The sequence below is a fragment of the Elgaria multicarinata genome, chromosome 8 (assembly GCF_023053635.1).
Source record: "Elgaria multicarinata webbii isolate HBS135686 ecotype San Diego chromosome 8, rElgMul1.1.pri, whole genome shotgun sequence".
Taxonomy (NCBI): Eukaryota; Metazoa; Chordata; class Lepidosauria; order Squamata; family Anguidae; genus Elgaria; species Elgaria multicarinata.
Window position 1 is genome coordinate 55,119,490 of NC_086178.1, and position 25,750 is coordinate 55,145,239.

Genomic DNA, 25,750 nt, shown 5'->3' on the forward strand with positions numbered 1-25,750 from the left:
CACGCCGGCAGCCGCTGTTCTCCAGATCGCCAATGAGGGCGCGAGTGGGCGGAGCCTAGCTGTCCCACCTGTCAAGCGCGGCGGACGCCCTCCCGTCTCCCCTGCTCCGCTGCGGTCGCGTCCATCGGTCTTCAGCGGCTTGGCCATGACGGCGCACAGCTTCGCGCTGCCGATGGTCCTCTTCTCCGTCTTCTGGGGGCTCGTGGGGTTCGCGGGGCCGTGGCTCGTGCCGAAGGGGCCCAATCGCGGGTGAGCCCTTTCCCCCCACCCGCCCCCGGCGCTGCTGCGCTCCCTCGCCCGGCTCTCACGACCTTAATCCGCGCGATCCGTCTTAGGGCCGCGCTTGGCTAGCAACGAGGGAAACTATCCCCTGTTCAGCATCCCCGCTGGCCTTAATGGAGGAAGCGCCGCCGGCCCTCGCCCGCTTTCCTTCCCCACCGACGTCAGCAGTGCAGCTAGGGCTGGGCCTTGGGGACAAAGTCCACGGTTAGGGTTGGGGCCCTCCGGCATGATCAGCCAGAGAATGGCGGGTGATAAGGGCAGCAGGCGCAAATATTATTATTATTATTATTATTATTATTATTATTTATTTATTTATTTATATAGCACCATCAGTGTACATGGTGCTGTTTTATTCCTGTAATCTTGGTGGTGCTGTGATTTAAGGGAGTTTAAAATTCAGAACTGCATATGCTCAGAGGGAGATATATGATTGGTAAACAGTTTTGTTGTTCTAAAGTATCAGGAATGAAGAAGCAATTTTAAACTATAGAATGGTGGGCGTGGGGAGAGACATATTAGTTGTGGGCTTCACCACCAGAATACTATACACAGCCATCTAAAGAGGGGTGGGGTGGGGGGCTCATAAGACGGTTAAGTCCAGGGTTTAACATTACCTGCTGGCACTACTAACAAGCTGATTAGCCTCCCACGAGGCCTGATCTACACTTGCAAGTAGAATGGGCTGCAGGTGAGGAGAAACACATGTTGTCATGCTCTCTAACATCATCATCATCCTGCAAATAGAAAACCAGCATAGCCAACAAAGGGATGGTCTGGAATATGTTAGCTTTCTGTTTGCAAGGAGTTTTCATGTGGGAATGCATTCGAAAAAGGTACAGCCCATTGTACCGCCGCCACAATCTACTATAGCCTTCCCCAACCTGGTGCCCTCCAGATGTATTGGACTGACTAGGGGATGCTAATACCTGGAGGGCACAATGTTGGGGGAGGCTGATGCACTGCATGTGTAGATCCAGCCTAAGATCTAGGTGTCCTTTCTGTGTTCACACCACACCTGCCCTTGTCTGCCTCATTCACCCATCATTTTGTGCTTTTCTCTGCAGAGTGATTATCACCATGTTGGTGACAACTGCTGTTTGCTGCTATCTTTTGTGAGTATTTGTACACGTGGAGAAGAGGACTGGATGTGGGCTGGATTGTGCCTAGTAGGACCCTCTCCATTGAGGCTAGCTCAAGCATGTCACCCAGTGCCCCGTTCCTGGCTGCGTAGAAAGTAACCTGGGATAGAAGGAATCTGATTTTGTGTTTAACTTCCCCCACTTATGATGCTAATGTGACTTGCTAGATCCCTGTTCTTCATTTGATATGGAGGTAGATAAGTAGTCTCATTAACAAACTGAATCTTGTACGCACCTCTCTTTCTCAAAATAAGTGATTTCAAATCAAACACCCCTGCCACTGGGGTGCAATGTGGCTTATGTATTGGCTCTGACCCAAAGCTTTATTTTAATGTGACACTTTTCTTGCAGGTGCCCCCAGGCCAACACATGCGAATTAACACTTGGATTTTAGATCCCATAATTATTTATTAAATATTAAATAATCCCATAATAAGCCATGGACCACTTTTTTACTATTAACTTCCAAATGCTGTAGCATCCTAACTGGCTCAGAGCTTCATTATTCTGCAAAGTGCTCTTATATATGATGCCCCAAGCCCAGTCTGTTTCCTTGGTGGTACATTTCTGAGTTAAAGAACTGGGGGGCTTTGTACCCCAAAACAAACCTTGAGCCACCCAAAATCATACACCTGTCCCTTATGTAAGGATAATTGGGCCACTGGGAATCCATGCCTTCCAGTTTTTCAAAACTGCTGCAAAAAATGTTTTGAGCCAACTTGGGTACCACTTTCTTTTCTCTTTTATTGCAGCTGGCTAGTAGCAATCTTGTCTCAAGCTAACCCACTGTTTGGACCCCAGCTGAAGAATGAGACCATCTGGTACGTGCGCTTCCTGTGGGAGTGACCTGGGCCCACTGCAGACCAATTCAGCAGGTACTCGTCCACCCCTGCAAATATCTTCAAAGAAGTGTCTTGATTTGTTATGCCAAAATGCACCCATGTTAGTTGCAACCCATTAATGTCTTGAAAGGAAAAGGAATGAACTCCCTTCTAGTTCCTTGCTTGCTCCAAGCGTGGAGCTGCTGGGAAAGCTGAACTAGTCTGGGCAATGGCTTAGCTCAGGGTGGCGAACCTGTGGCCTTCCAGATGGCTGAGGCTGATGGGAGTGTGAGCCACAGATTTCTCACACCAATTACAGCCAGCAGGACTAGAAAGGTGATTGCAATAACTTTGGCTTCTGCTACTTAGTGGTTCTAGAGGATAGGTTTCTGCCCCTTCTCTCTGTTTCAAGATAGGTTGTCTTCAACTGGGGGAAAAGTTCAATACTAAGAATCTTTTTCTCTCTTTTCTAGGCTTTGTTTTGATGCTAGATGCAGCTGTACCCCTTGCCCCTTCCAGTATAGACTCAATGATCTTTAATTCACAACCCAAACCCCCCACAGCAATAGGGCCAAGACCCAAGCACATCAAGGGACCATTTTATGTATTTGACCACCACCCTGTTCTTACTGTTTTAATGGGTGCATCTTGGGGTATCTACCCTTGCTGTGAAGTTGTAACTAATGTCCCTCCCTTGGCAGCTGGGGTAAACAGTTGCATCTTGGCAGTCTTGTGATTAACGCTAAGAACGAATCACTGCTGATGAAGCTGTGTAATATCCCCCTTTCCTTCCGGTTTCAATGGCGACGGTGGCCTCACACACTTGCTCTCTCTACGTGTTGCTCTATCTAAGCGATGAGGCTGCTGGGCCAGGGTGCATTGGCCTCGACTTCCCTCTTCCTCTGTGTGGGTTCCCAGTTGTAGATGTATTTATCTGGTGTAAAATTGTATTGTGAAAATAAAAAATTCAGGATGTCATCTTTTCTTTCTGTACTGTTTGTAGCACCCTATTATGTGGCTGGAAAGTCATCTAGGGTAATGCCCCTTCACCCACATGATAGCATACAGAAATTAAAATTGGGCTGTACTTCTTGGCACAGAAGCCATTGAGATGATCTAAGAGACAGTTATTTTTCCAAGTAAGGAAATGGGAGGAGGCAAGCCATTCACTAGCCTATTTGTTTCAGGAACATGCAGCATTTAAAGCTGTAGAGCAACCTTCTTACTGTAAGATGAAGTTGGGGTAAATCAGCCTTCCCCAAACAGCTCCCCTCCAGATGTGTTGGACTACAACCCCCACCATACCACCAGCTGGACTGGCTGGGGATGATGGGCATTGTGGTCCAACACATTTGGGGGGCATCCATTTGGGGAAAGCCGTGTGTAGATAGTCTCTTGGCTCCCACACAAGAAAGGAATGATGATTCTTCTGGTTGGTCATGGATAACAAGCTGCAAGCATAAGCAGCATCAAGGAGTTCTACCTGAACAGCTCAACACATCATTTATTGCTACAGCTGCCGGCGTTCAAGTATGGAAGCAAATGCCCTGCGTGGCATAGCCCACAACTGTTTCTGATTCAAAGGGGTAGCGGTCCTCATGAAACAAGCTGAACTGGCAGGAATGTTCAATATTTCAAGGTGGTCTTCCTTGGAATGAAGATCACCTGAAGGGCCCTGTTCTGGGGCAACAGCAGCACCCCAACACTGTGTATAATATGGGGTCTGAGAGGGACCCCACACTTTAAGAGTGTGCAAAAGTCAGTTGGGTTCCACTTTGAGGGGAGAAAAGAGGCAGAAAATAGCAGCAGGTGGTTTACCCCCCTTTTCTTTTCTTTCTTTCCTTTTTTTTTTTTTTGAAAAAAAGGATGTTCTTTACCCCCATGGAATTCTGTATGCATGAATTTGGTCCTCCTCTCACAGGCATCAACACGAATTTAGCGGAGAGGCCTACAGTCATAGATTTCAAGCACCAGAAAGAATAATCTCCTTTCCTTTTCTGTGAGGTGCCTTACTCAAAGAGCTGTCCAGTCCTAAATATGGCCTGTGGCCACACAAGGTCCTTCTCCTTCCCCTCCCTGAGCAAATCCAAGTTTTCTTTGGTCGCTTGCAGAAATGCTGCCTCTTGCTCACAGTCAAGGATAGAAGAGAGCAGCTCTGGTCCTCTTCCTTGCGGCACGGTTATCCTATGCTAGCTGAGGCCTTTGGGCACAGAGGAAAATCTGGTGTCCATTGGGGGAGCTCAGGGCAGGGGGCAAATCTGAGCGGACACCCTTGTGATTTTGGCCCTGGGGCTATGCTGGAGTGCTACAGAATCCTGGACTAAAAAAAATACAAGAGGATCACAGCTTTGGGCCTGTTCAAAACCAGTGCCGAGGGGGCAGCACTGGCCAGTCACAGAGAGGTAGCGGTTTTGTCAGGAGCCCTGCTCCTGCGCTGACAGCGGCACCACTTCTGACAGCCACAGCAGGTCGAGCTGCTGCTGGCGGTGGATGCGGCGCAGACGGAGGAGGTAGAGTCCAATCGCGAGCGTCACCACCAGAATGCACGCGAAGAAGAGATAGTGGTTGTAGACGAAGGAGAGACGGAGCCAAGGGCTGTGGGGTTGACGGATGCCCTCCTGGCGGATATCCCTGGAAACAGAAAGAAAGATCAGCAGGGGGGCTCCGGTTGGTTGTTTCCCTTGGCAAGGTGTGAAGCCGCTTAGCAGCTGCTTGAGATGCAGAAATTTAGTGAGCGATGCAGGTAGCGATTAAGCAATGATAACCCCTCCCTTGCTAAAATTCTGGTTCTCCTAGTAGTTCTCAAACAGCCCAGGAGCTCTGCTAAAAAAAAGTAAGCAACCCTTATCAGCACCTGTTTACATATATCCCGTACATCTACCATGTAGAAGTGGACCTACATAGGGTCCTCTCCTCCATGTGCCACATTTTATTATAACAACAACCTTGTGAAGCAGGGCCAAGAAAGAGCACAGCTGGTTCCTGTAGCTTATCTAGCCACTGTACTACCTTAGCTTTACATCTCATTAATTAATGTTCCCTGAGAATGCTGGTGACACTCCTGCACCATCTGTTATAGTAGACTAGAGAACCAATGTAGGAGGCAGCAGTTGACAAAGTCAAACAATTAAGTAAGGTACAAGGCATACAACCGCTAAACTTATAATAATAATATACAATACTGGGGTAAGAGAATCTTTTTTTCTCTTACCCCAGTATTGTATATTATTATTATTATTATTATTACTACTACTACTACTACTAATAATAATAATAATAATAATAATAATAAAGTTTAACAGCTGTGTGCCTTGTGCATTACTGAATTGTTCCATTTGCTGTAGTGCCATTTCATAAGAGATGCAAGGGCTAGAATGTAGAACTCCCCACTGCTCCACATACATGCACCAACGGCTGGACAGATCCCACATGCTTACAGCTTCAAAGTTCAAATGTGGAATTCAGTATATTGAGCAAACTCAGCTGTGAATGTAAAAAGACTCCAAACTTCCAGCTACGGCACACACTTGAGAATATGTTGGTAACATGTTGTGAATTGAGCTTTCATTGAAAAGAAGCCAATGCAGAAATTTCAGTGGCCAAAAGAGTGGACTATGAGGTCGTGGTGAAGCTTTCCTAATCCTTTCCTTTCTATCCAGTAAGCCACAGACGTTCTTTGACGTTCTGCATCATAGAACTAATGGTAGCCAGTGAAGGGCGGAATAGAGTATGTAAGGACCTATTCACACTACAGAGTTTGCCTTTCCTTCATGCCCCACTTTGAATGCTTCAGTGCAGCACACCACGTGCCTTCCCGCAGATCAGTGCTTGAGACAAAGCTCCTCAAACGTAAGGCTGGCTCCCTAAGGAGGCATGAGCAGTCATCCATCAGCAGAAGTATGAACTCTTGCCTAAGCCCCAAATAGGTTTCTGCATTGTGATTTGGCCCAAAGGTCAAATGGCAAACTGTACTAAGCCAGATTGCAGCCTCAGCTACAGCAAACAGCAGAAAAGCAAGCAAACGCGCACTGCAGGTATTGCACTAAAATGTAACTTCCACATTTGCCGAATGTTTTAATTTGGCTTTAATTTATGTCCCACAAACCAATTATGGATGGAAGGGAGATACTAAAAAAATGGATTTGAGTCTTAAGTTTAATACACGTTGTCTGCTGATCAAGGATCAACTTCCTATTCAAGCAGGACACTTTGCTTCCCTGAAATCCATCTTTCTGGCAGCTCTTAAAGCATACCAGAAATTCAAGTGGCCCTACTTTTCTGCTTTTCCATCCTTCTCCTTTCAGCGAACACTCCCAGCCGAACAATTTGGCTTCACCTCACTATTTTAGGAAATGCTTCAGGTTTTGCAACCCGGAAGACAGATTGTGGAGTGCAAACACACACTCTCTTGTTCCAAGGCCACAATCCTGGGAGTCCAGCTCTTCCCAGAAGCCCATGTTGGGAAAGGCTAGTCCTGGAGTAAGGCCACTAGTGACTGGCCTAGACGAGAGGGGGCAGAAAAGCATTACCTGAGCGGCAAGAAGCGGGTTTTATAGAGAATGGCTCCCAGCGTCCACTGCACTTCACGGTCATACACCAACTGGGCCGTACGGAGGCCAGAGTAATCCGTGGGGAAGTGGAACCCTTCGTGAAGGACTTGGTGCATCCAGGCCGACTTGAAGCACTGGTACCTGCAAGCAGAGCAAACGGGCTCCATCACAACGATGCTGGCTTGGGACCAAGCAGATTCCCCAGAGCTCTTATCCCTTCCTCTGCAATGGGGGACAAGGACAAAGCATTTGCTCCATCCCAAACAGGACAGGGGGCATCTTACTTGACACGGTGCAGGTCTGCATGTGATGAGTACAGCTTGTCTCGGAACCTCTGTGTCAGTACAGACCAGCTCAGGCTGCAGTAATCCTGGAAGGAGGTCAGGGGCAGTGGAGAAGAGAGAGATCAGCACAGAAACCACACAGAAGCTAGGCAAAGGGGATCACATCAGTCCCATCCCTTTCGGTCCCTTTCACCTGGGCAGCCCGTGCGAACGTGGGCCTATGATATGGTCCTCCCAGGCGCAGCACATCGTCGGTGCAGTAGTAGAACTCGGAGAACCCGTAGAATTCGCTGTTCGTAAAATCCAGAGGGGCCTGATAGGTGTTGGTCAAAGCCACTTGGCTACTGTTGTCTCCAGCCAGCAGGGGGCGTAATTGCTCTGCGCAGGCCTGCCAGTCTCCTTGGCCCCTGATGTGCAGGGTCTGGCTACCCTGATCCACAACATCCTCCAGTCCCACAGGCAGGCAAGGGTCTAAGACTGGCACCTCAGGGGTTGACCCCATCTGCTCACCCCGCAACCTGCAATTAGAGCCCAGGCCTCAGAATCTGGGAAAGAGAAACCCGACATTCCCAACTCTGGGCAATAAGCAAGCACAGCTCCTGCCTTTCCTAAACAGGCAAAAGGGATGCTTCTTCTCCCACCGCCCTCATTCTTCGGGTGACCGGCCTACCTCTCCTCTGCTGCAGCCTGCAAATATATACAAACAACTCAATTCTCTTTCCTGCTACCGGAAGGATCTACAAGCCCCACTGCTAACAGATGCTCTGTCAGTGGGGTATGCACATACACCCAGCACTACCGCCAAGTGCAAGTGTGCAAAAATGAGTGCATGCCATGCGTCCAGAGGCACCCCACCCCTGCTGGAAAGAGGGTTCCCATCCCTGGACTTTATTTGCTCTTGAACATAAGGGTGGACATAAAATGGAAGTGCTGAAGTCAGAGTACATCAGTGACTGAAAGAGCAAGGATTGTGGTGGGGGAGGAGGAAGAAAAAGGGATCCTCCACGGCACATTCAATGAAGGGGCAACCTCAGCCCATCCTGGCATATCCACTTAGCAAGCTGGCTGGCTAGAGCCCAGATTCCAAGACTGGGGAATCTGGAGCCTTTCTAATGTTGGAGTCCAACTCCCATCAGCCCCAAGTCAAGGATGATGGGACCTATAGTCCAACATCAGCTGGAGGGCCACAGGTTCCCACTCCTGCTTGCCATATGCTCTACTCTCTGAATTAACAGGCTTTTTCTAAGGGTTCAAAAGCCTCCCTGGAGGACAGGCTTGATTTCCATAATACGGGCATTAAGGCGTCAAAAGCAGGAGGATGAATGAGCAAAATGGGTCATTCATTTCCCACAGCCTGCCCGGCCATCCTTGCTATTAAGAGCCCTGCGAGATATTGCAGCTCTCCGGGCAGGCATGGAACAGCATGTAGGATATGCAGAAAAAGAATAATAGTTAATCTTCCTCCGATGTTTTGTCCCCTGCTCAAGGCATTTCTATTCTATCTATACGTAAGCTGCTTCTGGGCAACTTTTCCCCCTGGGCAACTGTCCTCTTTCAATACCAGTACTGCCAACTTGCCCTTCCCGATCCTGCCTTGGGCCGGGTACAGCAAGGGGAGGCAGAACAGCTCGTGTCAGCCCCAGGAGTGCCGCAAAGCAATCTGAGAGACCTTTCGGCCATGAACTAGAGCTGCAAACATTTTACAGCCTGGACAAAGTTTTCGGGCAAACATTTTGCAGCCTGGCACTACAGGGGCAGGATACCTGTTGCGGGCGATGGTTTGATTCAGTACCAGCTCTTCGTAGCGCTGCCGGGCAAAGTTGCCTCCAAAGCCAAGGAAGGTGTTGACGTAGACCCGGTAGATGTGCTTGGTGTGTTGCACGTCGCAGCCCAGGTTGAAGTCAGCAAGCAGGCTCTTGGCTGCTTCCTCCTGGAAGGGGGAGGAAAAGGGTTAAGAGACCGTGCCCAGCCTGGGCCAGGCCACACGCTTGCCCTCCTTGAGGTACACACCTGCTGAGGAGAAGAGAAGGTGGCGGAGCTGGGCACCTCGTAGGCGATCTGCAGGGAGGCGCCTCCCATGTCAAGGATCCCAACTGTCCTCTTCCGCACCAGGGGCTCTTCCTGGCCAGCCAGGGTCACAGAAATCAGCGCATCTTCCTCTGCAGAGAGAGAGAGTCACCAAGGTTTCGGAAAAGGGAAACCCGCCCTTCTCCACACTACTTGGGGTGGACCCCTGGAAATGTGTAGGGGAAGGAGGGGAAATTTGGACTAGGGCCTCCTCCGCTGCTCACTTCTGCTCCTGCTGGGAACTGAGCAGGCTGCAGAGGACATCCCCGCAATAAGGGGCGGGGGGGGGGAGAGACCCAAAGTGAAAAACTATCCATTAGGCTAGATTTCTCCAACCTGGCGCCCTCCAGATGTGTTGGACTACAACTCCCACCACCCACAACCAGGAGGATGTTGGGTGGGTGCGTGATGGGCATTGCAGTCCAACCCTTTTGGGGAAGGCGGCATTCGGCCCACCATCCTTTGCCCCAGCCTCACCTTCTTCGTGGTCAAATCTCCCCAGGACAAAGTTGATGCCTATCCAAGCGTAGACCCCTGGGGAGAAAGAGAAAGTTACAGGTGCTGCTAAGCCCCCAGTAGATACAAGGGAAGTTTAGGGATTGGTGCAGCAGCAGCAGCAGGTTCCTGGGAAGCTTGATGGGAGGAAGTACCGCCCCCGGACAGGCACCACAGCTGTGGGCGGAGCTTGTGTCCCACTCAGCCCCACTGCACAGCCCCTCTCAAGTCACAGCTCATTTCAGCCGGGTCTGGAGGAACCAAGTGGCTGAGCCTGTGCAGTAGTCTCTCCCCGCGGGCCCTTGCTGTGTTGTTAACGCTTAGCCAAACTCCCCCTCCCCTGTCGTGGAGCGGCTCCCACCTTCCTGCTTCCCCGAGATCACTTCCGCCTGCGATTCCGAGAAGAGGAAGTCAAATTCCAAGGGCACGTCCCTCACCAGGTCCTCCAGGATGGCCGCCTGCTGCCTGCAAAGAGCCACAGGAAGACAATCAGCATCTCCAGGTTCTCTGTACGGAGACACATCCCGCCTCTCTCCCTGCAGACTCCGTTGTTTTGTCCCCCAGTGCAAGAGTCCAATCCTTCTCCCTTGGCTTCTTTTCAGCCAGGAATTTGCAAAGACTCAAGCTTCTGAAGTACGGTTTAATATTTAGCTCCACGGGGCACAGAAGCCACTGCTACTCGGTTAGGGGTTGGATGGCGGGGCCAGGGAAGAGAGAAAGTTGCTCCACGGAGCACAATGCTGGGAAACCCACTTAGCTTTTAAACTGCCCACCCAAGCCTTGCAGCCAACCAAAGAGGGAGGAGCCGCGGCCCTATTGCGGCTTTGTCCTACAAGGGGCTCCTCCAAGCAGTCCTGCTTCTTGGAGGGGGCGGTGCTGTCCTCCCCCCACACCCCACTCCAGGATACAAGCCCATCGCTTGCTCCTAGGAACCCAGCATTTCCTGCTCCCTGGCCCCAAGCCTAGGCTAACTCAGGTCCAGGAAAGGTATCGATCGCTTACCGGTCAGGCAGTAGCCTCATTCCTGCAGTACACAAGATGTAGAGGGGAGTCTCCTTGTGCTTGGCCTTGGGCACGTAGGTGGCAGCGAAGCTGAGCAGTGGCCTCATGTATTCACTAGCCTTCTCTGGAGTTTTTGCCAGCGTAGAGATCCCTGTTCAAGCAAAAGGAATAGCCTGAGCAGCAGCAGCAGCACTCATTCACTCACTCACTCACACACTCCTGGAGTGCAACTAGGGGAGCCCCCAGCTGCCTGCGGGCCTGGGCCTACTGTAGCAAAAAGGAATCCAGAAGATCCACACCTGGCTTGATCTTCTTGACCACAGGTTCGCTGCTGTGGTCTCGCATCTGCCGGATGTCCAGCAGGTCATGGAGATTCTTATTGTGCGGTGGCCAAAAATACACAAAGACCCGGGACCCGCTGCTCCCGCAGTCAACAACAACCCCGTAACTCAGAGTTGGGTCCTTTGTGTCCGTTGCCTCCAAGGCTCGATATCTTGCCAAATACCTGCAAGCGTGAAGATGGAGATTTAGTCTGGAGGGGTAAGAGACAGAGACAAACACCACACGTAGTCTCAGCACCACAAAAAAGTCAGAGCTGGACGCCCATAAAAAGTGTTCCTGTCGCTTTGGACGTCCCCGAGAGAAGGCAAGACTCAGGGGGGCAGGATACTCTCACCTGCAGAAGTGGGATGGGAGCAACAGCCTCAAGGGCAGCAGCTGGCAAAGGGTATTCTGAGAATTTAAGAGCAAGCAAGTCTTGCCATCGTCCTTTATCCCTATGGAGAAACAGAATTGTCCTCCATTTATGGATATTGTGGAGTTAAATTGTGTGCGCATGCACGCACTAGTCAGTTTCAGCCAAAAAGTTAATAGTTTAGAGGTGAAAGGATTAATTAGAATATACAAGTTTTGCTCAGGAAGCAGAAGGTAAAGTTCAACAGACGGTCAGAGAAAGAGAGAGGAAAAGTTTAAACTTAGTTGGCAGAAATGAACAAGAAACTACTCTCCTGATTGGTTGGGGAGAGGCGGGGAAACTAATTTTAGAAAATAAAAGCAAAATGCAGAGGAGCAGAGAGAGACAGACAGAGCAAGAAGGAAGAAAGGAAAGAAGGCTTTCCTAGAGGAAAGGAAGAGTCAGAGCTGTCAAAACTAGAGAACTGTCTGGGAAGGTTGGACCAATGACAGTAAGTCATTGGCTGGAAAAAAGATAATATAGGAACACAGTGTAATTAATTTAGTTGGATGCGTTTATCCCTGTTGTCATATTACCCTATCGCTCATATGGGTTCTTTGTGGCATGTGTATGCATGCATGTATCCATTTAGATTTTGGTTATACACCCCACTTCTAACAGCCAACCCCTACACTACCCAGAGTTCTGAGACTGGTTTGATGGAGCCAGCCAGAGAAATAAAGACTTCTACTTAATGGCAGCAGAAAAGGCCTCAAGAAACCAAAAAGAAATGAGAGCACAGTATTTTGCTTGCTCTCCCTTTCACTCATGGAACCAGGCCTTGCTGACCCATGACAACCCCTGTGGTTCCTGGGCTATCAAGTCCAAGCGAACCTGCACCTGCAGGTCTTAGCTAGATCTTCCCCCACCCCCATTGCTCCAAATAAGAGGACTTCTCCTGCCAACAGTGCTCTGGATTCCCCCATAACATTCCTTGAAGCAGGTCCTGCCCTTCGTGCTGGTCACATTCTTGAGCTCTCCAGGACACCAACCCCTTTCCATGAGGACTAGAGATGATGCTTTGCCAGCTCACTCTTTAGCTTAGCCAGGCACTCATGGTCCCAAGAGACATGGATGAAAACACACCACCAGCTCAGCGCAGTGTCCGCCCAACCCTTTCAGAGACTGGCTATTGAATAGGGAATGCCTATATATATTGCTCCTCCATGAGTGCTCCAAGCAATGCTGGCAGCACATGCTGCTAGTCCCTGTGGAGGCTCTTGCTCCCCTGTCCGGAAGCAGGATGAAAGCTCTTGGATCCTCTGAGGCACTGGTCTGGCCTCAGCTCCCAAAGAGCCACAGAACTCAGGCAGATATGCCCAATCTCACCTCTGTGCCATTTAGTCAGCACCATCAGAACAGAGGATATGGGAGATGGCAGATAACATATTTAGAATGTTTTCATGATGTTTTAATCATGTACGGTATGTTTTAATTCGTTTTAATGTGTATTTTCTCTCATGTTTTTATACTGTTTGTTTTACACTTTGAATTGTTTTAGTTTTTGTGAACCGCCCAGGGAGCTTCGGCTATTGGGCGGTATAAAAATGCAATAAATAATAATAATAATAATGTCAGTGTGTCCTACTATTAACAATGATGCGAATGAAATGAGTAAGTTATGCACATCCATCAGACAGAGAATTCAAACCATCATAGCTTTTTAAATATCAATTCTGCTCCCCTTCCTCACAACGAAGGAAATTCTTGCTCAGCCAGCACAACCTCTACAGCTTCCCCCATCCAGCAGCAACAGCTGGAATAAAGCAGGTGGTTGAAAAAGACCTCCCTAGGCTAGTTGCCAGAGGAACAAAGATTATGGAGTCCTGGCTCCTGGAGAAGAAGACACAGCTTCCCTGGGCATTCAGATACATGCCAGTCAGCACGGCTGACAGGCCTAGAGCCAATCTTGACATCCCAGCATGTTTTATTTTACTTCCATCCATCAGCATTTGTGAAACAGGGGGAAAGAAAGACAAACTTACAGTGTGGTGGGACCAGTTGCCAGATAAGTGACAGAACAAGGCTTGGGGCCAGGGGGAATCGGTGCAAGGACCCACCAAGCTGCTGCTCTCGGAATAGACACACACAGACACAAACCATGTCTCAAGTAGGATCAGAACTTTGCACCAGGGGTTGAGGTCTAGAGGAGCCACAGAACATCACATTCTAATTTGCATGGCAGTGCAGTTCTTGCCTGACTGGGGGTGGTGGGGGGCTTCCCAGCGGGAGGGCTCCTAGCGCTAACGATCAAAAGCACAAGCAAAAGGCACAGGGCGGCTATGCCGTCTTTTTTTTCTGGTAAGAGCAACAGTGAGAAGGAACAACAATGGGAAAGCATGGGAAGGCTCAAAACTGAAGACAACGTTATTTGGGTTTCCCCTAAAATCCTGTGAATGAGGCAGTGGGATTGTAGAGAAAAAGCCTTGCCTGGAAGCAGCTGTAGTTGCCCCCAAGAAGAAACCCCCTTTGGTCCATATCACATCCCACTGAATTGATAGGAACACAGGAAGCTGCCTTATTCCGAGGTCCAGTCATGGGTCCATCTATTTATTTATTTATTTAGAGTATTTTTATCCCGCACCTCAGCCAAAAGGCTCTCGGAGCGGCTTACAACGTATCATTAAAGAAGACAGTCCCTACCCTCAGGCTTACATTCTAAAAAAAAGACATGACACACAAGGAAAAGTGGATGGGGAGGGAAGAGGGAGAAAATAAAAGGAAATTAAGGAGACTGCTTAGGCTGGTGGGAAGGCCCTGCTCCGTCCTCTCATCTCCCAATGGAGGGGCAAACCAACAGCTCCTTCTTCCCCACAAGGTGAAGGTGTTAGCCCTGGGGGGTGTGTGTGTCCAACTGAAGCAGGCTCTGATGGTCCCTGCCTGCTCCAGTCTCATCTAGCCCGGTATTGGGGGCTCTCCAGGGTTTCAAATCGGTGGTTCTTCCAGCCTTAGCTGGAGATGCCAGAAACTGAACTAGATGGGCCCTTGGTCTGGTTCAGCATGGCCCTTCTTATGTTCTTATGAACCTGGGACTTTCTGCATGCAAAGCATGTGCTCTACCACTGAGCCAGAGCCCCTCTTCTAAGCCATACATTGAAGATATCTTTCAGGAGCACCTCTGGTCTTGACAGAGAAGGCACAAGTACTAGCCCCGAGTGATGGTCCGAAGGCACACGTTACAGCAACCTGCTGAAGCTAAGCAGGTCTGACCTGGTCACTGCCAGGCTGGGATACCACTTGTGAATGTTATGCATGCTCTGTTGAGTTCCATAACCCTAACCCTTATCTGTGGTACATTGAGTTCCATGATGGAAGAAAATGCAGTAATAATAGAAGTACTACATTCAGGATGTTATGCAGATTATAATATGTAGCAAGAGAAAAAAATTCTGTTAACAAAAACATGTCTTTTATTAATCCAGCCTGCCACTCATAAGGGCAGGCAGAGAGAATCACATACACTTCTAGGAAATGTGAATGCAAAAGTAATTACCAATCTATTCTTTGGTCTGAAAAGCAATTGTTTGAGGTGGTTGTCAAATGCAAATGACTAACCCTGGCCAAAACATCTGCCCTTCCTTTATCTTAATGGCCCATTTTAAAGTGATAACATCTACAAGTCTAGACTCTTTAATCTTAAGAAAGAACCACAGCTGCAGAGCCTCTTTTGCATATTAAATAGAATGTGGGCTTCAGAGGAAGCGCTGTCATTTTCCACCAGACCGTGAGAGTCTACATCAGATTGCGGGATCCTAAATCAGAACCTTAAAAAGGACTTCTGATCTTCCCAAGAAGCCCTTGGGGGTGGAGGTGGTATTGTCATGGGAAATTATCAGCCTTCATCACTTTATTTAGAGAATTGCTGTCTGTCATGTTATCCATAGAAATGTAACAAGCTGCCTTTTAAGATTAAATCCAATGTTAGTCCTACATAGAGTAGACCCACTGAAAACAATGATATAGAAGTTAGTCATGACTAACTTAAGTCCCATTCATTTCAAGGGGTCTATCCTACATAAGGTTAACGTTGGATTTAACCCTAAGTTTAGTAAATTTTAATTTTCAATAATCTACCCAATAAAACAGCCTTCCTTAACCTGGTGCCCCCTGGATCTTTTGGACTTCAACTCCCATCAGGAGTGCTGGAAGTTGTAGTCTAAAACCTCTGGAGGGCAGCAGGTTGGTGAAGGCTGCAGCAGAGTAACAAAGCTATTTACAAATCTTGAAAGATTTTACCTTTTTTGTTCTTTACGAGTTGCTTGTTGTCTTTGATGCTTTCCTGTCTCTCTAGTCTCATCAATAGAGATAACTTCCTTTATTCAAGTAGTCTAGGCCAAGTTAAAAACATCTACATATCTAGTTCTGAAATGCTACTGATCTTAAGAGGAGTATAGGGAAAGTTGCAGGGGTGGGAGGAGGAAGACTCCTGTGCACAGAGAGATTGGGGTGTCAAAAAAAAAACCTTACCCAAGGAAATACCCATTTCAAGAGTGCCCCTGCCACCAGCACAGGCACACAGAAATGGATTCTATGTGGGAGTAGGTAGGCATGGCATAAGATATATGGTGGTTGGTCTTAAACTTCTGAAGTGCAACCACAAGAAGTAAGGTTTGAACGAAGGGGTGCAGAACCTCCGACCCAGGGGCCAAATCCAGTCCTCTTGGGGGACAAATCTGGCCCTCTGGGGTTCCCCAGAAGCCCACCTGGCTACACCCCTTTTCCTTCCAACTACCAGTACTTTAGTGCTTTCCTCACCTTTTCCCCATTCAAAAAGGTTGAAATGCCACTCCTGAGGCTTACTTACTGGCAGTACAAGTGTTAAGTTAAATTATGCTACTAATTTTTGGTACTTTGGGCCCCACCCCTTTTGCCTTCAAGGCCTGCCACTTTTGACTTTGGCCCGGCCCAATCCTGGAATGCAGCCCCAGAGAGTTTCTCTGAAATGGAATTCGGCCCTTGGGCTGAAAGGGGTTCCGCATCCCTGTTTTAACAAAAGAGAAGGCCCGGCATAAAGAGGGTGGGCAAACCAACTCGGGGAAGCGTTCGTGTGACATATCATTTATTCCGACAGCCGAACACAAACCGCATCTCAGAAGAGCAGCCTAGCCAGGCTCCGTACAGAAGAGAAGCGAAAAAGGCCTGGGTTGAAATCAGTGAATGAAGGGAGGGAAAATCCCACCAAAATGCAGAGTTTCCAACACTTGGACCAACCTTCTCCAACCTGGTGCCTTCCAGATGTACACCATCTAAGATGCCAACACCGATCTGTTCCTAACATTCCACCAATGGAGAGAGAGGGAGCCAACAAAGCCGCCACAGAGTAGCACTGTGAAAGCTCTGCCTGGCAGCATTGATCACGGCCACCCTGATCTTGTGTTAAGACTGTGCAGGTAACCCTGGGCACCCCCTTCCTCCTCCACTCTAAAAAGGTTTAGGCCTTTGCTGGTGGGAAAACACCAGCTGAAGTCCCTGCAGGTGGAAATTGCCCTCTTTTGTTAGGACAAGCTCTGCCCTTCCCCATGGCTTTCACAGGGCACCAGATTCTAGGACATAGAATCTACATTGTGCACACACTTCTGGTTAAAGGGCACACAGCACTTTCTCACCCTGAAGATACCCCGCTATGCTCCATATGAAGCAACACTTCCCTTTCGGAGTGGGTTTATTTCTAATCTGAAAGAATTTGCATTTCTGGGTAATTACTTCCTCAGTGTTGCAGTCCTATACAAGTTTGGACAGAGAAAAAGTCCTACAACTTCCAGCATTCCCCAGCCTGCCATGCATTACGCCCTAAGCCCATTTTTGTTCCTATGGCTTTCCTCTATTTTAGATTAGTCAGTAGCAGAAACAAATCTGGCATCGTCTTCCGAAGGGGCACACAAAGATTTCTGGTGGGACGACCATCATGCTGGAGCCTACTGTTTGCACCAAATTATTAGAGAACTGCTGTATCTGCTCCATCTCTCTGAGAGCAACATTGTGCTCAATTCCCAATTAATCCCTTAATCTTGGTGCATTTGGCAAGATACAGAGAGGCTTTTCCTCTTATATCCACTACTAGCGGCTTCAGAAGAAAGCCATTTAAAATGCTATGCCAAAGCTCAGTTGATTTGGAAATGCGGACAATGGAAGCTGATAGGCTCCCAGCACTTATGTATCAAGCACACTTTGCTTCTTTGGTTTCTACCTCAGATCTAAGTTACATTGCTTCCCAAAATGTACTTACTAGGAAGTAGACACCATTGAACATAGTGGGACTTACTTCTGAGTAAATATGTATAGAATTGCATTGCACAAGTGCTACAGATTTCACAGTGAGTGGCTCCCAGCAGAGAAATGTTCACCAGCATAGGATTGGCACACTAAGAGCCAGAAAGATTCTCTCTATGCCAGAGCTAGGGAACCTTTTTTCTGTTGAGGGCCACATTCCCTGGGGGTAATCTTGAACCATTCCAGCAGACTGTAGGGAGGGAGATGAGAAGGAAAGCAGAGCCATTTTACCAACCCTGATGAAAGGTGGGTTTTTCCCCCCTCTTCCCTTCCCAGTCTTTTTTCCTTGAGTGCTGTGTCCTTTTAGACTGTATGCCTGTGGGCAAGAACCTTCTTGTTCTACTGATTGAATGTAAGCTGCTCTAAGAGCATTTTGGGCTAAGAAACGGTATAAAAATGCTTCCAATAAATGAATGAATGAATACTAAAAAAAAAAAAAATCTGCCAGTGACCCATACCAGCCATAGGCAGGGGCTCAGCCATCTCTCTCCGCTGCTTCCTATTCTCCATCTCCCCCTCTTCCTCCCTTCCAACAAACTGCCAGAAAAGGGACAGATCACTCTTGACAGAGGTCTTGCTTGCAGATTATGCACCCTGCACAATGTGATCTTCACAACCAGGCCAGGAAACATCCGTTTGGCTTCCCTTAGCATGTCTCAGGCCAGCCCCCTGCCCCATTCACCCACCTTTCAAACTGCCTGTCCTGGGAGTCAGCTTTCCAATGCCACAGATTTGTAATTGTCAAAAGCAGCAGAAGGCAGGCTCCAAGCAAGAGGCCCAGCAGAGCCAAACGCTGACGAAGGCAAAGGCTCACCGAGGGCACGGTGAAGTGCCAAGTTGCTGGACACAGGCAAGAAAAACTGATCCTGGAAGAGAAAGGGGAGGGGGAGAGAACAGAGTAACAACTGTTAAAGTCTGGCAAGAGCCTCGGTCAATACATAAGAATTGACCATAAAAAATGCCAAGCACGGGTACTTCCAACATCCACAGAGAAAACAAAACAGCCCACAGCTAGTAGGTTGGAAGAGGAGGAACCCTTCTTCTAAGGAGGCTGGGAACTCCTAACACACATTTAGGAAGAGCTGGGCCCCACAGATTCATGAGAACATGGAGTACTGCAGTCTTAAGAGAGTGTTTTTGTCTAATTGACAATCTTGCATCTGAACTGACCATCTGGGTCAGACTGCAGTGGCTTTCAGTCAGTTACTACAACGATGAAACCCAACACATATGTTGACTCAGAAGCACATCCCACTGTGTCTAGTGGGGCTTACTGCCAGGTAAGTATGCACCACATTGCAGCAGTAACCACTTTCATAGCCCTGTATAGGCACAGGGAATGGGTGTGTGGCTCATTTCCCCTCTTTCTCGCCTTATAGACATGCTCATCGTTAAGGAAGGAGTGTTGCTCCCACCCGTCCTAGCCACGTACGTGGGACTCTGCGGCATCCAACAGCCACATTCCAGACCGACATGGAAACGTGTCAGCTTCCCTTCTTCCTTGCTTAATAAGCACTGAGCTTGAGCTTTGCACTTCCCTAGTTGCTAGTCAGGCTGTGCTGTGGCGCAGCAGAGGTTTCTAAGAATTAACAGCCACACAGAACAAGCTGGAGGCTGACAACATCACTGTAACTGGTAGCGGGGAGAGAAGCATAGTTTTTCTCTCGAGGTCTTGCCAGCCTGGCGTGCTTTTCATCCCAACACAAAGCCCTATACAACAGCCTTCCCCAACCTGCTGCCTTCGAGATGTTTTGGACTACAACTCCCATCATTCCCAGCCAGCATGGTCCATGACCGATAGGCAAGGAAGAAGCTGACCATTACGGAAAGGAAGTCCCACGGATTACCTGCGCAATATTCGCGTGCCATTATCTCACCTGGCCATGTGCACACCCCACTCCCCAAACTCGGTTAACTTCCTCTACGGTCTCCGGGAGGAAGCTGCATCTCTTTCCCCTCCAGCCACAGGAGGATCCCGGACCCTGAAAAGGAAGCAGGTCAGGCGGGATCACCCAAGGAGTGCCGGTTCTCTGCCCCGTGACGGCCACAATTAACCCCGGGTGAATTAACTCCACGCTCCAAATGGCTCTCAGCGGCTCGGACAGAGCGCCTCGCCAGTCGCCACCAGGGCGGGGGGCGAACACCAGCCCTGGCAGAGGGGACTCACCGCTTCGCTCGCCGTTCGGTGCCTGCCGGGGCAGCGAGCGCTCCGGCCACGTCCCCAGGGCGACGGGGCCCAGTAGCACCAACCAATAAGAGAGTCCACATAGGGCTGACGTAGCGGAACCAATCCGGCTACTTTCGGCCGTTCTGAAGCCTTGGCTCCGCCTCTTACTCTCCAGAATGGAATCCGATACTTTCCTCAGGCATCATTCAGCAAGATTTGCATCGGATACGTCACAGTGTCCGGGCCAATCCAGTGCTAGGTCCCGGCTAAGGGCCGGGGAGGAATTCCCTCCCATGTATCCTTTAATTACGTCACGCTAATATTGCCCAATTTATCGGTCTGAAGCGTGGATGATGAGCCTTCCGCAACCTGGGGCCTTCCAGATATGTAGGCTGGGAGTTATAGCCCCTCTCATCTGGAGGGCGCTAGGTGGGAGAAGGCTGCTTTTAAAAGTTCAGCCTGTTCTGTCTCTGTGGGCTGAGCTATTCGAAGACCCGCACAAGCGCCCTGCTCTTAACGCCGAGCCAATGACAGCTCCCAGTCAACCCTCGTCCAATAGCCTTCTCCCTCCCCCGTGCTGGGTGGGGATGATGGGAGCTGCAGTCGAACACATTTGGAGAGTACCAGGCTGGGGAAGGCTGGCCGTAGACGTAGCCTTCCCATAGCAACGTCATCACTAAAGAAAAGCCAACCAGCATCCACAAACAAACCCCACGCGCCATAGAAAACTGCGCAGACCTTATTACCAGCCTGTCATTTTAAATGGCAGGTATGGCACCCAATAAATATTTTCTCCTTCCGATGTATAGCGCGTAAAGGGGAAAGGTAGCCAATGGGCGAAAGAAAGAAAGAAAGGTCAAAGAGGTATTGCTCAACTTCTTCTCTGGATAGGCGGGAGGCAAGGCTGGCATTAGCCAATAGAAACTAGCCGGAGTCGGGACGGACCAATGGAGGTTGGCCTTGGGCGGCGCGGATATCGACAGTGACCAATGAACGGTGTCCGTGGGCGGGCTGGGCAGAGCGGGAGCCGCAGGACCGAGCGGGCATCCCGTAACGGACTCGACGGCGGCGCCATGGAGTTGGGGGCGGGCGGCGCGGCTGGGCCCGGGCAGCGGGGCGGGGCGGTGCCGGACCGCCAGCTCCTCCTGCTGCTGGGCGGTGGCGGGGCGGGCTGGGCGTGGCCCGTGGCGGGGGGCGGCGGGGACGGGGGGAGGGGAACGGACACCGAGGCCGGCCCGGAGCCGGACTACGAGGCCCTCCCGCGCGGCTCCGCCGCCTCCACCCACATGCTGGCAGGGGCTGTGGCTGGGGTGCTGGAGCACAGCCTCATGTACCCGGTGGACTGTGTCAAGGTGAGAACAGGTGCAAAGCTGCCCTCGCGATTCCGGCGGTGGCGGGAATCGGGGCCGGGAAGGGTGGCGATGTACTGTTCGCAGCGAGACCCAGGAGTCATTGTAAGGAGACTCTTAGCAAGACCGGAGCACGGTAACCGCAGGTACACGTTGTCCAGGGGCGTTGCGCTTTAATCCGTTTTTGGGCGGGCGGTTCGGCTCGATCCTAATCGACCCAACCAGCGATGAGTCTGGATATTTGACAGAAGGGCAAGGGGATGAATGTCGCGAGGTAGAGATTACGAATTATGTCAGGGAAGTAGGAATCAACAAGTAGATGGCTCTTTTGCGGCGGATGTGTCAACGGACAATTACTGGTTTGGGAGCTTGAGATGACAGTTACAAATTGCCGCCAATGGTAGAAGTGGGAACTATTTAGTTGATCGCATCTGGGCCTTTTTGCAGGCAAACCACTTTTCCTGCTTCCCACATAATGATATGGGCTCAGTCATTAAGGTAGCAGGACACTTAGGGCGCAATCCTATGCATGTTTAGATGGGGAAAAAGTCGTGCAGCTTCCAGAATTCTCCAGCCAGCGATGGCTCAGGAATACTGGGAGGAGTTGGACTTTTTTTCTGTCTAAACATGCATAAGATTGAGCCCTTAGCTGATGGTGGCAGGGGCTACAGGGCATGGACCAGTACCAAAAAATACCCCCAAACCCAACTGGTCTGCATCTGCAAAGGTCATTTGCAACTGGCAGGGAGAGTGTGCTGCAGAGCCACTGTAGAGCCACGAATGTTGATGGTCTGTGAAGAGAAATGTTGCATCAGGTGGGCAAGAGCTGGGTGGGGAGAAGTTATTTGGGTCAGTCCCTTGGCATATCTAACCTGCTCCCTTCCCTGTGCTGGCAGACAAGGATGCAGAGCCTGCAACCAGAACCTGCTGCTCGCTACCGGAATGTGCTGGAGGCTCTGTGGCGAATTGTGCGGACTGAAGGGATCTGGCGACCCATGCGTGGATTGAACATCACAGCCACAGGAGCTGGCCCTGCCCATGCCTTGTATTTCGCCTGCTACGAAAAGTTGAAAAAGACACTTACCGACATTGTCCATGCTGGGGGCAATAGTCACGTGGCCAACGGTATTGTCCCTTCCTGCCTCCTTACCCCATCCCGGGGTCCCCATGTTACCAGTTGGGGCTGAAAATGAGACGGGGAAATTGGACGTCAGGTTCTTTCCTGTTGCTCTGGCATTGCTACCTTCCCAGCCCTGGTTTTGATTGGCACTCTTCCCTAACACTGTGTTTTCCTTAACTCCAAGCAGTATCTAAGCATGATCAGTGGAAGTATAGGTTTGCCACTGTCCTGTTAGAGCAGTATGTGGATGGGAAGGGAATGAGAAGGGGCAAGTGGCTGATGTTTCCATCAGGACAGTTGGAAGATCTGTTCCTTATTGTGATGAGAGATTGAGATGCGATAGAGGGATAGGTGTGTTGCTCTTTGTTTTTATATAGTGTTGTTCCTTTGAAACAGATGTCCCAGAGATTTGTGTGCTTCTGTTTGTCCTAAACTGATCACTTTATTTAGCAACTTAATGCTTGAGTGGGGAGAGCCCCTGGCTTCCTATAACATGTGCTCTAGTTTTTATCTGTTTACATCTGCTTCTTCGCAATATCCTATTTCTAATGCTCCTCCATCTCTGATAGTCTGGACAGATAATAGAAAGATGCATTTGGCTTGATGTTAAGTTTGGACCTAACATCAGTCTTTGAAATCTGTTGGCAGGAGGGTGGTGGAGTCCCAAAAAACTGCAGGACAGTCTTGGCTCTTCTGTGCTCTAGGAATTAAGGACATTAAAGTCTTATGGGTATTTTTGTTTCCTCCTTCTTCCAGTATGGATTGAGAATAAGTCAGAGAAATATTATCTACACTAGAGGCTTAGTGATTCCTGCTGAAAATTCATGCTGACTTCTAAGTAGACTCTTTGTCTGTCTCTTGGGGAGGGTGGTGTCCCTATTTCCATGTACACACTCCCTTTATGGAATATTCTGGGAGCTCATGAGGACCCTGGTGGGTCTCCTCTCCACTTTTCTTTATATGTAACAGTCCTTGTCTTGCAGGCGCAGCAGGCTGTGTGGCAACATTGCTTCATGATGCAGCCATGAACCCAGCAGAAGGTAATACTACTTCCCAACTATGCTGCAGCTTTCAAGCAGCTTGTGCTGCTCCATTCTTGACACCAGAGGGTGCTCTCACATTGTTTGTAAAAAGGTACCAACAGAGAGAGCAGTAAGGGTGGTTTGGATGGTGGGGTTCAGCTGTGGGGCAAGCAGAAGAGACTTTGGCTGGAATGAAGAAGGGCCGTGTGGTCTTGCTCGGGGTGAGGGGAGGTTGATAAATGACATGAAAATGATATTATAACCTGGCCTTTCCTGTATGTGTATTCTCTGCATTCTGTAGGCAAAACCCGAGCACGTTTCAGTGGACCCCAATTTTTACTTAAGTGTCTCACAATCCAGGAACGTGGCATCATTGGTTCTTCCTGTGTTATGGAATTCTGTGGGATTTGCTGGGCTGATAGATAAGACTGAGGCATGTTTGAGGGCTGCAGGGAATGGGATGCAGCATGAGGAGTGTTTACTTACTTATAATGCACAGTGTTCAGATCACTGCACTTACTGGCTTTTTCCCCCCTTCCCACCCCCTCCCCATGGCTGGGCTGCTGCTGTCATCTGCCCCCAGTGGTAAAGCAGAGGATGCAGATGTACAACTCTCCATACCAGCGAGTAACAGACTGTGTGCGAGCTGTGTGGTGCAACGAAGGGGCAGGAGCTTTCTACCGAAGCTACACCACTCAGCTGACCATGAACATCCCCTTCCAGGCTATCCACTTCATGGCCTATGAATCCCTACAGGAACACCTCAACCCTCATAGACAATACAACCCTAGCTCCCATATGATGGCAGGTGCCTGTGCAGGGGCCATTGCTGCTGCTGTCACCACACCCTTGGATGTTTGCAAGACACTGCTGAATACCCAGGAGGCCCTGGCACTGAATACCAACATCAGTGGGCACATTACAGGCATGGCTCACGCATTCAGGACGGTGTACCGCGTGGGTGGGCTGACTGCCTATTTCCGTGGGGTGCAGGCCCGTGTCATTTACCAGATGCCCTCCACAGCCATTGCCTGGTCCGTGTATGAGTTCTTCAAATACATCCTCACAAAGCGAAAGGAGGAACGGTTGGCGAGGAAGTGAAATGTTGACACCTCCCCTTGGATTGGCAGGTGTCAGACTCAGACGACAAGCAAGCCTTTGGAATAATGATGCCGCCTCTTGCCTGCTGCTGCATTTTGCACAGCCCATCATCCTTCTCCCAAACGGATAGTATGCAGTGGGCAGCAGCTTGGCCTGCCCTTTTCTGGCCTGTCACTTAACAAGCATCTCCCTTGCCCCACCAATGTTTGCATTCCCCTAAAAATGAGGGTGACTACCCATGAGCTACTGTGAGCACATTGAAACTTGGGGTGATGGGCTGCATACCCAGAAATGGCTGAAGTTATTAGTGGTGATAGAGGCAGAGAAGGTGTTAGCTGAGCTGTTGCCTAGAAGCACACACACAGACCTCGTGCTCTCTGGGAAGGCTTTGATTGTTGTGGCCCTTGGCACCTCCAATAAAGTCTGCTTCATTGTCATGGCCCTTTTATTGTCTCACCTTCTGATTCTCAGCATTTTCTTTGTTACAAGTAAGTTGGACCCACTTGTAGGACGATGGTAGATATTGTTTCCTCTTGTGATTTGGATAAGGGGAGGGGAAGAGCAAGTTTGGGTTTATATAATGCAGCATCTTTTACACGTTGTACGGGGGATATTGATCCATGAAGGGCCTGTTTCTATCACCCTTAAGCAACACTGGAAAAGCATTTGTGTGCCTTCAGCAGTATTTGTGTGCCTTTAGCAGACAACTGACAGTTCAGGTGGTAGTAACTCTCATGCATAGTCCAAATACGTGTTACGGTAGCAGTGCAAAAGAGCCAGTGTCTGGTTCAGCCCGGGGTATCCTTCCAAGTGGCTTGTAGTGACCTCCACTATCATACACGGTGATGGGGAAATTGCATATATAGGGGTATGTGTGTTCATTGCTTCTCCCCCATTCTGCGTCACACAGGATTGTAAGGATGAGGTATGGAAGAGTGGAGCCTTCTGTGCCAGACTGTAGCTGAAGAGCAGGGACAGGTGTCCTTAGCATATTTCTCCATCTGCAGTTGTAAGATATGCAGCCTCTCTTTTTGAATCTGATCTAATGAAAGGTCCTTGTACGAACTCAAAAGAGGATAGTGCTTCTGTAGCTAATAACATTTAATTTGGAGTGGCTTAACAAGGGCATTCTTGACTGCAGAGATGAACTACCTGTCTGTGTAATGGAGAAGGCGTGATCATCTTTCCTTCTCCTCCCCAAGACATAAGAGGCTGCCATTTTGGAGGAGGGGAAATGCACAGAGGAAGCTAATGCAGGGCTGTGTTTAAGCCAATACCTTATTGCCCAGTATGTTAATGAACAGCCAGTCAACTTTCTGTGTGCAGCCTTTGCAAGTTATAGCAGAAA

The 25,750-nt window shown here is 49.4% G+C and overlaps 3 protein-coding genes across 5 annotated transcripts; 2 read left to right on the forward strand and 1 right to left on the reverse strand.

Annotated features, from left to right (window-relative positions):
- Window positions 1-97: 97 nt before the first annotated feature.
- ATP6V0E2 (ATPase H+ transporting V0 subunit e2) lies at window positions 98-3,242 on the forward strand. The gene is made up of 4 exons (XM_063132478.1): window positions 98-249; window positions 1,347-1,394; window positions 2,174-2,296; window positions 2,716-3,242. Exons 1-3 carry the CDS (start codon window positions 146-148, stop codon window positions 2,265-2,267), a joined length of 246 nt encoding a protein of 81 aa, XP_062988548.1. The 5' UTR covers window positions 98-145; the 3' UTR covers window positions 2,268-2,296; window positions 2,716-3,242.
- Window positions 3,243-4,094: 852 nt separating this feature from the next.
- Window positions 4,095-19,892, reverse strand: ENTPD7 (ectonucleoside triphosphate diphosphohydrolase 7). The gene is made up of 13 exons (XM_063132476.1): window positions 19,811-19,892; window positions 19,521-19,625; window positions 18,330-18,509; window positions 10,940-11,145; window positions 10,641-10,791; window positions 10,000-10,103; window positions 9,621-9,677; window positions 9,087-9,235; window positions 8,840-9,006; window positions 7,270-7,594; window positions 7,077-7,162; window positions 6,772-6,933; window positions 4,095-4,873 (listed from the first exon to the last, which is right to left on the reverse strand). Exons 2-13 carry the CDS (start codon window positions 19,526-19,528, stop codon window positions 4,657-4,659), a joined length of 1,812 nt encoding a protein of 603 aa, XP_062988546.1. The 5' UTR covers window positions 19,529-19,625; window positions 19,811-19,892; the 3' UTR covers window positions 4,095-4,656.
- Window positions 19,893-20,883: 991 nt separating this feature from the next.
- Window positions 20,884-24,494, forward strand: SLC25A28 (solute carrier family 25 member 28). Of its 3 annotated transcripts, none has more exons than XM_063132472.1 (4): window positions 20,884-21,162; window positions 22,056-22,284; window positions 23,263-23,319; window positions 23,885-24,494. In XM_063132472.1, the coding sequence occupies exons 1-4, from the start codon at window positions 20,884-20,886 to the stop codon at window positions 24,400-24,402; spliced, it is 1,083 nt and encodes a 360-aa protein (XP_062988542.1). In that variant the 3' UTR covers window positions 24,403-24,494. The 3 variants fall into 3 exon arrangements, with proteins under 3 accessions (XP_062988542.1, XP_062988544.1, XP_062988543.1); XM_063132473.1 differs by lacking the exon at window positions 20,884-21,162 and adding an exon at window positions 21,250-21,305; XM_063132474.1 differs by lacking the exon at window positions 22,056-22,284 and having other exon boundaries at window positions 21,012-21,162.
- Window positions 24,495-25,750: the final 1,256 nt, after the last annotated feature.